A 14,048-nucleotide genomic window follows, 5' to 3' on the forward strand; every position below is an offset into this window, starting at 1 on the left:
AGCCTTAACCTTAAGACAAGTAAGGCATTTGGATACGTATAAGGCAATGTCTTTCTTCATACCAGGCCACCAATACTGTATACGAAGATCCTTATATATCTTATCTGAGCCAGGATGAATGGAATAACGAGACTTATGGGCTTCATCCATAAGCAAGCTACGAAGATTATCTTGGCTCGGGACCCACAAACGGTCCATGAAGTAATACGATCCATTTTCCTTCAGCTCTAGAGCCGGAGTTATGTGATAAGGAAATTCCTTATCCATTAAACCTTGTGAAACACAAGCTTGTTGAGCCTGAGAAATACGGGCTTGGATATCAGTTTGAATAACAGATTGGACACGTACACAATGAAGCTTAGTACGTTCCTTGCGACTCAATGCATCGGCTACGACATTCGCCTTACCAGGATGGTAGCGAATCTCGCAGTCGTAGTCGTTTAGAAGTTCAACCCAACGTCTTTGCCTCATGTTGAGTTCCTTTTGATTGAAGATATGTTGAAGACTTTTATGGTCAGTGAAAACCACACATTTTGTACCGTACAAATAGTGTCTCCAGATCTTAAGAGCGAAGACAACTGCACCCAACTCAAGATCATGAGTGGTGTAGTTTTTCTCATGTATCTTCAACTGTCTCGATGCGTATGCTATGATTTTGTTTCTTTGCATCAGGACGCAGCCAAGACCTAATTTAGATGCGTCGCAATAAACGACGAAATCATCATTGCCCTCAGGCAATGTTAGGACAGGCGCGTCGCAAAGCTTTTGTTTCAAAGTCAGAAACGCTTCCTCTTGCTTGACTCCCCAATCAAAGGGCTGGTTCTTCTGAGTTAGAGCAGTTAGAGGAACTGCAATCTTTGAGAAATTCTCAATGAAGCGGCGGTAATAACCCGCTAGACCAAGAAAAGAACGAACTTCAGTAGGAGTAGTAGGTGTATCCCAATCCTTGATCGCACTGATCTTGGAGGGATCCACATGAATACCTTGTTCGTATACAATATGTCCTAAGAATTGAACTTCTTTAAGCCAAAATTCACACTTGGAGAATTTGGCGAAAAGCTGCTCTTTCTTTAGGAGTTCCAATGTAAGACGTAGATGTTGCTCATGGTCAGCTTGCGTCTTAGAATAAATCAAGATGTCATCAATGAAAACGATGATGAACTTATCCAAATAAGGCTTGCAGACCCTATTCATCAAGTCCATGAAAACAACAGGAGCATTAGTCAAACCGAATGGCATGACTGTGAACTCATAATGTCCATAACGAGTACAGAACGCTGTCTTGGGAATGTCTTCTTCATGCACACGAAGCTGATGATATCCAGATCGTAGATCAATCTTTGAAAAATAAGAAGCGCCTTGCAATTGATCAAAGAGATCATCAATGCGAGGTAGGGGATATCGATTCTTGACGGTGAGTTTGTTAAGCTCACGATAATCGATACACATCCTGAAAGATCCATCCTTCTTCTTTACAAAAAGAACAGGAGCACCCCAAGGTGAAAAGCTAGGACGGATAAAACCTTTGTCAGAGAGCTCCTGAAGCTGCTTAGATAACTCTTGCATCTCTGACGGTGCAAGACGGTATGGAGCTCTGGCAATGGGATTTGCACCAGGTACGAGATCAATACGGAACTCGACTTGGCGTGCTGGAGGTAGACCGGGTAACTCTTCAGGGAAAACTTCAGAATAATCCCGAACGACAGGAATATCTGAAATTGTCTTACCCTTGCCTTTATCTGCTGTAACATGTGCTAAGAAAGCCACATAGTGCTTTCGCAAATATTTCCGAGCTTTAAAACAAGACATGAGTTTGAGACCACCGGCAGGCTTCTCACCACGAACCTGTAGGATCTCGGCTGTCGACAGCGGCACACGAACAATCTTCTCAGAACAAACTATCTCTGCGCGATGCTTAGATAACCAATCCATGCCCACTATAACGTCAAAGCTTCCAAGTTGCATTGGCGTGAGGTCAATAGGAAAAATATGGTCATTAAGGTTTAACTGGCAGTTGCGTAGAACAGAATTTAGAACAATGGGTTCACCACTGGCAACCTCTACTGTCAAAGGTTTACCTAGTTTCGTTCTAGACACGCGAAGCATTGTCTCAAAAGACAATGACACAAAGCTCTTGTCGGCACCCGAATCAAAAAGAACAGATTCTGATTGATTATTAATAAAGAACATATCGTTCACCACTTCGTTGTCTGCTTGTGCCTCTTGTGCATTCATGTTGAAGACTCGACCTCGAGCCTGTGCCTGATTCTGGTTTGCATTCTGGTTCTGGTTGGCAAGTCTTGGACACCGATTTTTGTAGTGGGTCAGATCCCCATAGTTATAACAAGCACCTGGTGGGTAGTTTGGTCGTGCAGCCTGACCCTGTTGCTGAGCAACTTGTTGAGCAGGGTTCTGAACTGCACGGTTCTGAGCAAACCGACAAACATCGGCAAGATGACCTGACTTCCCACAGTTTGTACAGAAACGGCACTGATGTTGTGGCTGATGGTGACTGTTGCATTGATTGCACAAAGGTGCACTTCCTGAGTAGGGCTTCTTCGCTGGAGGCTGGTTGGGAGCTGCCTGGTTAGCTTGGGCAGTGACAGCATAGTTTTGGGAAGCCTTACGCTTCCTTGACCCCCTTGAGGAACCAGAATCCTTTCCTTTCTTGTTTTGACCTTTCTAGCTATCTTCCTTGTCAGCCGACTGTTTCTTGCCCTTGTCACCCTTCCTGTGTAGCTTATTCTTTCGAATCTGCGACTCAGTCAGTGTCGCTGATAACTCGATTGCCTAACGGAGTGTGGTAGGGTTGCTACCAGTAAGGATGTCTTGTACTGAGTCAGGTAGGCCATCGATGTACCTTTCGATGGCCTTATCGAGTGGGGTAACCATAGTCTGGCAAAGAAGACTCAACTCCTCAAACCTATCCGTATAAGCCCTGTGCTCGCCACTATCTTGCTTCAAAACATCAAATTCTTTCTCCAACGCTCGTTGCTCATGACGAGGACAAAACTCCCTCATCATAAGAGCTCTCAGTTCAGCCCATGTTTGAGCTAGAGCAACTTCTGCACCTTGATCTCTCATAACCCCATTCCACCATGTAAGAGCCCTCTTCTGAAACACGCTTGAAGAAAACTCGACCTTGCGATTGTCAGGACACTACACATGACGGAAAGTGTTCTCGATGCTTTTGAACCACTGAAGAAGCCCAGTTGCTCCCTCAGAACCACTAAACTTGAGTGGCTTAGCCGAGTTAAAATCCTTGTATTTGCATGTACCATTGTTGTTGTTATTGGCCTGGTTCCATTGAGCAAAGAGATTTGGGAATTGAGCAGCCATCTGCTGCGCAATAATCTCCGCCAGCTCGGCAGTAGCTATCTGGTTGTCGCGTCGAGGAGGCATTCTAGAAGAGAAAAACATGAAATGAAACGAGTGAGATGATTGGATGAAGAGAATGAGATGAAGCAATATTATCAAAAGCAAAGATGGCGGTTATGCATCGCAAAGCAAACAAGCGACATGATATGTCTAGTCAAAGTAAATGGGTCAGAATTAGTGTATCGCGAAGACATGCTCGCCTATAAGTGAACACTCACCCCAAGAGTTCCCAGGTAAGAGTGACTGGTCCGATTATGTGGATTTGTATGAACACTCTAGCCTTAGACAGAAAACCCAGGGTACAGGCATTCAATCTTCCAGTTCGCACGTGTTCACACTATTAACCCAAAACTTTGACGGGATTTTTGAAATCCAAAGAGGTTCAAAACCATATAACAGAGGGTTCAAAACCTTATAACAGAGGGTTCAAAACCTTACAACAGAGGGTTCAAAACCTAGTAATCAATCATCCTAGAACAGATGATTAATTTTCAAAGCGGATTCGGAACCGAAGTTCTCGTTGTGGTTATCACCTAAGGATAGGTGATGTGTATGTTTTAAACTCTAAACACAAGATAACTTGTGTTAGGGTCCTAGAAAGTTATAGTCTAGGTCAAAGCATTACTAATAACCTAATTCCCTATAACCATTGGCTCTGATACCAACTCTTCTGTCACACCCCGACCGCGTGTAACATGCAACCGCGGCGGAAAACGTCGGGGAGTGTTGTGAACAGAATTAATTGTTATACAACCATGGAAATTAAAGTTACATTTCATTTATTAAACACGGGTGTTACATTGTCTTAAAAGGAAGTACAGAATTCAAAACACAGTTATTCTAGTTCTATCTTCAGTTTTTAGTCTCTAAGGCACAGGTCCGCCCTAGTGTCGTGTTCATCGTCCTATGGAACAGCTCCTGAAAACACATGTGAAAGTAGGTACGTCAGCATAAAAATGCCTGTGAGATACATAGTTTTTGTGAAAATGGGATTCATGACTTATGTTTGAGAAAATGTTAGTCATGAACCTCGTATTTTGCTTTGTCTTGTGAATTATTTGAAAACGATAATATCAGATGATATGTATGGATAAGTGCAAGGTTAAACGAGTAACCAAGTAAAATGAGTTGAATAAGATAAGTTGTCTATAAATCAATGTCTTGTGAGAGGCGTGTTATTTGTATAAAATGTTCTATGTCTCAAAATGAAATGATTCAAATAACGCTACGATGTGTAATACCATACAAACACTTATATATAGGAAGTACCAGCGGCGTATCCACCATGCTTGTATCATATTATACACGCTTCGTTACTTAATCACTTACTCAAACCAAACCATCAATGTAAACATGTTAATGTATAAACCAAATGTCAAGTGTTATTATGTAAACCATGTCAAATGTTTATGTTCAATGTAAACCACCAAATGTGTATGTCAATGTCAACGAGTTTATGTTCAATGTAAATCATGTAATGTGTATCCCAAAATGTATCATGTATGGTAAGCGAAATGTATCAACTTAGACCATATGTAAAATGCACAAAACAAGTCGTTGAAGTAAAACGTGGTTTAAATCAACGTTATGTTCTGTGGAAAAATGCATGCTCTATTGATATTAACATTTATGCGGTATTGTAAACTATGCATACATCCAAGCCTTGAGACTGCGGCGATAAACCCTTAAACAAATTAAAGGTTTATCTAAGTTATGTATATCGAATTCGGTCACTCCTTCCAGTCCTATCAAACCCAGGACTTCAGGAATGGGAGTTGTCAATTCCTATGGTACCACTACCTACTAACGAACGGCGTAGCTAATGTTAATGAATGTATTGTCCCATGTTAAACAAACCAAATGTCATAACAAAATGAAGGCATGTGATGTAAACAATTGTACTAACTACTAAGTATGCTAAGTAAACATACGAAGCAGAAATGTTCATGTAAATCAATGTGCCCATATGCTGAGTAAACATATGCAGCAGAAATGTTCATGTAAATCAATGTGTCCATATGCTGAGTAAACATATGCAACAGAAATGTTCATGTAAATCAATGTGTCCATATGCTGAGTAAACATATGCACCAGAAATGTTCATGTAAATCAATGTGTCCATATGCTGAGTAAACATATGCAACAGAAATTTTCATGTAAATCAATGTGTCCATATGCTGAGTAAACATATGCAACAGAAATGTAATGTAAATCAATGTACTAAGTACGCACACAATGGGCATACATAGCATAAAATGTGATGAAATCATGTACTATAATGTACTAATGAGCATAGCAGATATACGATGTGAAAACATGGAAAGCATGAAAGTAACAGATAGGCACATGCGTTTCACCCCAAAACAGTTTGGAAAACAGTAAAAGAGGGGTTCAATGTACTCACCTGAGATTGCCTTGAGTTCTTGTATAATAATCAAACAATGCTAGATCACGAAATATCAAACGGCACCTAATAGGTAGCTATGTTAATATACCGGACCTAAATCGAAAGGATCGAATAGTATGCGGGTTCGTAAACCAAACGAGTATGGAGACTCGTGTAATATGGTTTAACAAAGCCTACATACTAAAATGAAACCTAACCTAAGTGCTTGCGACCCATCACGACCCGTTTAGGTAGATTATGCTACCTTACGTGTTGTTCGCGTAGAACGCGTCTGGAACGCCTAACATCGTGACCACAAGGCATAACCTTGGAAGGTTATAGCTATGGTCACCTCATGTGTTTGGTCGGATCCTAATGATCGACCAAATGGGTCGGGTTCGAAAGTATAAGCGATTGTTTAGATCGCTTACCTTACGACCCTATATAAGCACTAAACTAAAAGTGACGAGCTAACATATTAGAACATGCTTAACTAAGTTTATAAAACAGGTTTGGCATCAAAACAAACGGCTTTGATGCTCACGAGTAGTTTGGTTACAAAACACGCAAGAATGCGCATTTTGGCCGAAACTACGACTCGTCACTGAGCCTAGATAACGGGGTAATCAGTAGGTTATGAAGTTCCAAGGAACTTCGCATCGACCATAAGCTGGTCAACGTAGAAAGTCAACAAAACGTCGACTTTCGGACTCGAAAAGCGATAAAACAATGAAAGAATACTTACGGAGGGTCCCCGAATGCTAATCGAGATCAGAGAAACTCAGGTATGAAGCAATACTTCAACTTAGAGCTTTTTAGATCTGATTCTTGTGATTTTTACACAAAAGGGGGGGGGGTATTAATAGGAAAAGTGGAACCGTTAGGATCGTTTTATCGAATATCGTGCCATGATCTTATGCGTACATGTGTTACAATGCTAGATTCACTGAATATGGCCCTTGGCCTTTCATTGGGTGAAAAGGCAATCGGACCTTTCGCGATCTGAAGAGCCAATCAGCATTAAATGTGGGTTCTTCTGTACTGGGGATCCCTTACGGACCATATGGGCTTTGGCTTACGGTCCGTAAGCCCCTAGTTTGGCAGATTTACCATTTTAGTCCCTGCAGCACCAAAACTTGGTATTTGATGCGTTTTTGGCACGTTTAAGCCCCGTTAACCTCATTTCAAAGCTCTAAAATGATGTTAAAGTATAGGGAACTGAAAATGTGCTCAAAAATATGTCGGATGTCGGTTCGTTTGGCCGTACGGTCACGATGTTCGGTTAATTACGACGGAATGCGCATAAGCGCGAAAGACGATCCAAATTGCGCGGCGAACGGATTTTTCTCATGCCATACACTAAGGCATAATATAAGGATGCTTACATAAATTTTTGGATGTCCGGATGTCCTCAGAACGTAAGTTATGCGCAAAAGTGCAAACTTGTGCACTTTTTGACACTTTTAGCCCCTGAATGATCCAAAAGTTTGTTTTAGCATACCAAACCCCTCAAAACCTATTTCTAAGCTATGTAAAGGATATTTATGGTATGTTTAACTTATGGACATGTTCTGGAATGTTCGTTACAGTTCAAATTGGCATACTTTCGCAGTTTGTCAAGTTTAGTCCCTGTAAGCGAATTAACTTGTTTTTGCCATACCAAAGCCTTCAAAACTTATTTCTAAGTTATGTAAAGGTTATTTAAGGTATGTTGAGTATATGTTGATGTTCCGGAGTATTTGTCGCATTAAACTGAGTACGTTTACGTACTAGTTTGCGTATAATTCTCCAGAAAGCGATGTAGAGTTTGAAATTGAACAAAAGTTAAAATATGAAAAATGTAAAACACAATCAAACAATCATTGGGATAAAATAACATTGTTTTATTGATAATTGAACTGTTCATAATGATTACAAGCACAAATGTTACATAAGAAGTCACACCAAAATTAACCACGCTTCCGCAAAGCCAGGGTGTGACAGCTTGGTATCAGAGCTCTGATCATAGCGAACTAGGATTCCTTCTCAAGTCTAGACTATGATCACTAGGGCTCTCACGAAAACATTTTTACTGCATACCACTTAAGTCCAGATCCAAAATGTTTATACAAATAAATGTTGAGCACATTTTAGTTATTGTTATTAGGCTCAGTCTTGGAGGCTGAGGCTCGGTCTTGGAGGCCGAGGCTCGATCTTAGAGATCGAGGTAGATGTTTATTTATTATTTTTGAGGCTCAGTCTTGGAGGCTGAGGCTCGGTCTTGGAGGCCGAGGCTCGATATTAGAGATCGAGGTAGAGGGCTAGTGGGACTAGGATGAGTAGGCTCAGTCTTGGAGGCTGAGGCTCGGTCTTGGAGATCGAGGCTCGATCTAAGAGATCAAGGTAGATAGCTAGTTGGACAAGGGAGAATAGGCTCAGTCTTGGAGGCTGAGGCTCGGTCTTGGAGGCCGAGGCTCGATCTAGGAGGTCGAGGTAGATGATAGAGCAGTCTTAGAGACTGGGAGGCTAGTGGGACTAGGAGAATTATGTGATTTCTTACTTGGTGACTTATGTGATTACCTGGTTATTTGTGCATATTTGTGTTTGTGTTACAGACTCATGGACTCGCCCGGTACAGGCGACTCAGACACCACTGGACCTATACCTATAGTATCAGATGACCTAGCCTCTTCGGAGCACGAGGTGCACACGTCGGACCTCTCTAGCACTGATGAGGACGACTTCCAGCCCTTCGCACTACCTGATGGTGCTGGTGAGCCTGCAGATGGCCCTCTCGTTGAGTACCTACCGTTAGTGGAGATTCCGGCTCCCATACCCTTAGCCGTTTATCCTGCGTACGATTTACTTCTTGACGCCGAGGCTGACGGCGACATTGATCTGTATGATGATGAGCCCATCGAGGATGAGATCCAGGGCGAGGCCCTTCTTCCTTCTTGCAATCTTCTGATGATCGCTGATGCTCCTGCCGAGGATTCACCCGCACACTCTCCGGTCCCAGACTCCTTTGAGTCTGTGGCATCCGCACCTTCCCACACTCTGAGCGCACAACACTTTTCGCATGGTTCAGATCCTGACCAGGCATCCTCTGTGGCTCCTATTCCTAGTTTTGCGTTTGACCATGATGATGTGGAGGATTCTGATCCTATCTTTCCCCCGGGATTTGATCCGGATCAGGATATAGAGTTTATACCTCTGGATCAGCCAATGGAGGATCCAGTCAACCCAGTGGATCCCATTGGCCCCGAGTTTGACTTTGAGATGGCTTTTGATGATCCCGAGCCTGCCATGGCCCCTGAGCAGGAAGCTGCTTTAGACCCTGCGTTTGAGCATGACCCAGTTCATGCTGACGCACCCTTTATTGAGCCTGTGTTTGCTGACCCACCTATTGATGATCACCCTGTGGATGTGCCGTTGTTGGAGGGCGATCATGTCGTTGCTGCTGATCCTGTTGATCCCCCACCTGTTGTTGATATACCTGTTGACCATCCTGTTGATCACATTGCACCCGTTCACCCTTTTGTTTCTCCCCCTGTAGGACCGGTTTTGACACCGTTCGATTGCGTAACGAACGTTTCACGTGCGGAATCCGTGAACGTGCGGGACCGAACACACACTAACGTACTACTAACGAGAATCTATTGAAAGATGTGACAATTCTGGTACAAGATTCACGTTTACAACACTTTCTCTCTCTAGAAGTCTTCCAAGATCTCTTCTCCTAACTCTCCCAAAAATCTAACTAACTCATGACATAAACTCCTATTTATAGGTCAAGGCATTTTAATGAGATTTCTCATTAATTACAAGTTTGCCACCTTGCCTTTTAACTAGGTATGACATTTACAAAGTCTTGATTTCTTCGTTATCTCGCTACGGCTCGAATTGACGAAGGCGATAGACAATAAATGCATCAACAATCTCCCCCTTGGATATTGCCGTAGTCAATCCGTGGTGAAACTCATAACGACTTGTCTTTCTCTCTCTCTCTAAAACTCGAACGAAGATGTAGTCGACAGACAACTGCACTAAACTCCCCCTTGGATGTTGACGGAATCTTTAGTGAGAGTCTTCAACTAATCTAGCTCGAACAGAATCCCGGTGGATCTGTCTTCAGCTTCCGTTGCTCTTTTTCTTCAGACTCTTCAGGCTCCCCCTTTCGTCAAGCTTCCGTGCTTTTGGGATCGACGCCTGGCTTTCCGTATCAACAGATTTAGAAACCTGCACATCTTAACCTCTCTATTACAAACCAATAAAGTTGTGATTCAACTTAATGAATCAACTAAACATTTGAGAATTATTTACATTTAAAAATGATTAAAGATTCGAAACATTCCAAATTCTAATTCAACTTAATGAATCATTTTAAACATTTCAAACCAATTAACCAAACCATCTGTTCATCATGTTTAGCCTTTGAGATTTTGAATGTCAGCTCTCCAACATCAGTTGTCGAAAATCTTTTTGGATTTTTCAAAAACAAGAAACATAAATGCAATAACAGAAATTAAATGCAGAAATGAAATATGTACAAACATATTTTTGTGAGTTTGTGTAAGAGGATCATATCAGTTTTTGGGACACATCACAAGCACATTAAGCTTTTAATCGTTTTAAGTTCTAAACGATTCACGTTGATTGACGATATTGTTGTCCACTTAAACTCAATCTAAAAACTTTCGAAATGCTTACCGATACGTTAAGGTATATTAATTTTTCACTAAAATTCTTATGGACCCCACGATCTCAGCATATCCCCTCATCATGCAATACACTAACTCAAGTAATGCCTTTAAACTTTCATCAACTATGATATGTGCGAAAATAAAGCAGAATGTTTAAACATTAACAATCAGGTCGATACTTCCGTATACGCAGAGAAAGTCCAATGTTTAAACAAAATAAGAAAATAAAACAAGTTGAAGTTGTTTAGGCTTTAACCACCAGGTCGATACTTCCGTATACGCAGAGGAGGTCCAAAGCTTAAACGTAACACCAAAGAAAATAAAGCAGAACGTTTAGGCAACAACATCCAGGTCGATACTCCCGTATACGCAGAGGATGTCCGATGCTTAAACAAAATAAAGAAATCAAACAAGTTTAAATCTTTGCAAAATGAAATGCACAATCACAGCGATTTTTCAGCAAAGTAGTGAAAGTTCACAAACTTAACCAGTTTTATGTCTTTTGGCATTCAGCGATTACTGAGTAGGTACACAGTCAAGAAGGACAAAACTAAGTACTATGCTTTCAACCATGTTTCCCACTAGAACTAGGCTTTTTCAATTAAGTTTATATCGTTATCGTAAATCTACTAGTCTAGCTGAGCCTATCGTCACATCTTTAGTGAGACCGTTTATCACATTTGACATTTCATTTCTTTAGCATGCTGTGATAGTCCACTGATTTACTATCATTTCCTCTTTTTCACAACAAAACTCGTTTTGACTTTTTCGATGTTTTTGACATTTTCAAATTTTCTAAATTTTTTTTTAAATTTTTCTCCCCCTAAAATCAAAATATGTTTCAATTTTGATTTTCTAGGAAAATTTGAAACAAACTGTACAAACTTGACAATTTGATGAGAATCACTTCAATTCTCCATCCACTTGGCGTAAACAATCAGAACTCCCCCTCACAACAAACTATTTTCCCATTGTGATTTCAAAACACTTAAGTTTGTTTTAATCAACATGGTTTTTCCGGAAAATTAGTTTTGTGTGACATTTCATAAACTCGGGGTTTCATCATTTTGTTTTTCAAAATACCACTTGTAGGAAAGATGAATCAAGTACAACTTAATGTCCCTGATTTATCTTTTGAAGGACGAAAAATCACCAGAGTGAAATTTCTCAAGAAATGTGTCGATATATGTTCCACGCTTACCAACCTGGGAACTCCGGCAAGTCAGGTTTTTTCTATTTGAAAAGTTTCACACAAGCCTGACTGTCCTTGGATGATTTTGAATTCTTGTTCAGCAATGGTGGAAAGTTTGTATCATCCATTGTTAAACCTGAATTCTCAGATTTTATCTCAACAACCGGCTCTTCTGGTTTTGACGAACCAGAATCATTGCCTGAATGTGGCTTGTCTGACTTTGACGAGCCAGATTCATCGCCGACATGTGGCTCTTTTGTTTCCGAAGAAACAGATTCATTGCCACAAAATGTTACCTTCTTCTTTATCTCCTCTTTTGTCCTCAGATTTGCATCTGACGAATTCGGTTTACTTGACTTTGTTGTCGAGTGAATCGATTCATCAACACTCTTATTCGATCTATCGGGTGAACCCGAGGACAAAATCTTCTCCAGATATTCTCTGGCCTTCTTCCTCTTCTTTCTCAGTTTGTCTTTTTGCCCTTGAGAAAGCTTCACTTTCTTTTCTTGAACTTTAGGTTCTTGGACCTTCTGTTCTTTGACTTTCTGTTTTGAAACTTTCAGTTCCTTGGGCTTAACATTGACTGGTTTCTTTGCCAATTTCTGAGAATTAACCCTCGATCTCTCATTTGATCTCCTTGGGCAATCCCTGGCAATATGACCTTTGATTTGACAGTTAAAGCATCTTCTCGTCTCATAATTCCAGCTTTGGCAGTTAACAGCAATGTGTCCCTGATAATCGCATCGGTAACACACTCTGTTATCATACCAATCACCATTGTCACACCAAACGCTCAGATCAAAGCACTGTTTGGCTTGGTGATACTCTTTCCTCCTCTTGATTGTTGGATTTGACTTTTGAGCACTGTGGTCCGACCTGCACCACTTATTACCAACAATTTTTGAGTTTTCGGTTTTCAATTTTTGTGCTTTTTGAATGCGATTGGATGATCGATCTGATGAGCTTTTATTATCTTTTTGAACAATTTTCTCAGTTTTAATTTTTGTTTCTGTTCCACTTTCTTCTTCAGAGGTTTTTGCTTTGAGCATTCACCTATTTCAGTAGATTGCAAAACAGTATTTTTGAATTTTTCTTTTAATTCTAAAAACAATTTTTGTTTTTCAATTTTTTTCAATTTCATCATCAGATTTCTCATCACAATCTTCAACTTTGTCATTGTCAAAGTTTGTGACATTGTCACTTATTGGAATTGCACTGATCGGTTTTGGACACGAAATATTCACATACGCTGAAGAAATCACAAAACCTTTCAATTTATTTTCAAGCTCGTTGATTTTCTTTCGAGCTTGTTCTCCTTCTTTTTCAAGTTGAATAATCTTCTGAAGATGAGAATTTATCATTTTTTGCTTTTCAATGTTATTTTTGCTAAACACATTTCTCCCATCTTCAAGAATTTTTATTTGACTTTGAAAATCTTTTTCCATTTATACTTTTTCAATTTCTGAATTTTTTATTTGATTTTTCAAAACATTTTCTGAATTTTTAAGATTTTTGTTTTCTAATGTCAAACTATCTAAATCCCTCAAGAGTTTGGCATTTTCGGATTTCAGATTTTCACAGTTTGAGCACTTCTCGGTCATATTTACAGCTTCAGCTTTCGTCTCCACCTTGATAGCTGAAATTTCTTTAACCTGTTCCTCTTTTTCTCGAACAATTTCCTCAGATTTGACTTTTGCTTCATCAGTTTCTGCATTATTAATCTTTTGGAGTTCAAGTTCTCGCTCTTTAATCTTTTCGATAAACAAACTCAAATTCACGTCTAAGTACATCTTTCTCAAATCTGACAAATACGTTCTCCACCCATCACCCGGTAAAACATTTGCTAACTTGTTAACCAATTCCTCATTGGTCTTGGTTATCTTCAATCTCACCATCTCCCAATACAACTCGACATACCTTTTGATCAATTCTTCAAATGATTCTCCATCGATACCTGAAAAATTATTGAACTTGTTCAGTGCAGTATAAATTTCAGAATCCATGTTTTGGTAATAAGGAATACACAGCAACAGATTTTCAATCAATTAAAAAAAATTTCACACAAACAAAAAATCTGATGAATATCCGATTGATGAAAATCCGGTGACAACAAATCACTTTGAATTACCTGCAAACACACAAATAAACGATCAGTAAAAATATCAATCAACTGAATCGGACGGAAAGTTGATCGAACGGATAGTATGCTGAGCAGTCGGACAAAAACGCTATTCGATCGAGTGAGTCACACAAAAAATCAACTTGTTGTACAATCACACAGTAACAAACAACCTAATTTTTAATATGGGACGGTGACAAAAGATTTAACTGGGATTGGGCCAAGTTTTTAATGATGATGTACAATCAAAGTTTTGGCTGATGTTGTTTAATTTGGGCGGCACATTAATAG

The 14,048-nt window shown here is 40.1% G+C and overlaps 1 protein-coding gene across 1 annotated transcript in view; it reads right to left on the minus strand.

Moving 5' to 3' along the window:
- The window catches only part of LOC110893415, an 85,037-nt gene extending 71,504 nt beyond the window's left edge, over positions 1 to 13,533 (minus strand). Inside the window, exon 1 of the mRNA XM_035981355.1 lies at positions 13,218 to 13,533. Within this exon, the coding sequence (XP_035837248.1) occupies positions 13,218 to 13,533 (316 nt within the window). The remainder of the gene's footprint in view (positions 1 to 13,217) is intronic.
- Positions 13,534 to 14,048: the final 515 nt, after the last annotated feature.

This window comes from Helianthus annuus, chromosome 12 (assembly GCF_002127325.2).
Source record: "Helianthus annuus cultivar XRQ/B chromosome 12, HanXRQr2.0-SUNRISE, whole genome shotgun sequence".
Taxonomy (NCBI): Eukaryota; Viridiplantae; Streptophyta; class Magnoliopsida; order Asterales; family Asteraceae; genus Helianthus; species Helianthus annuus.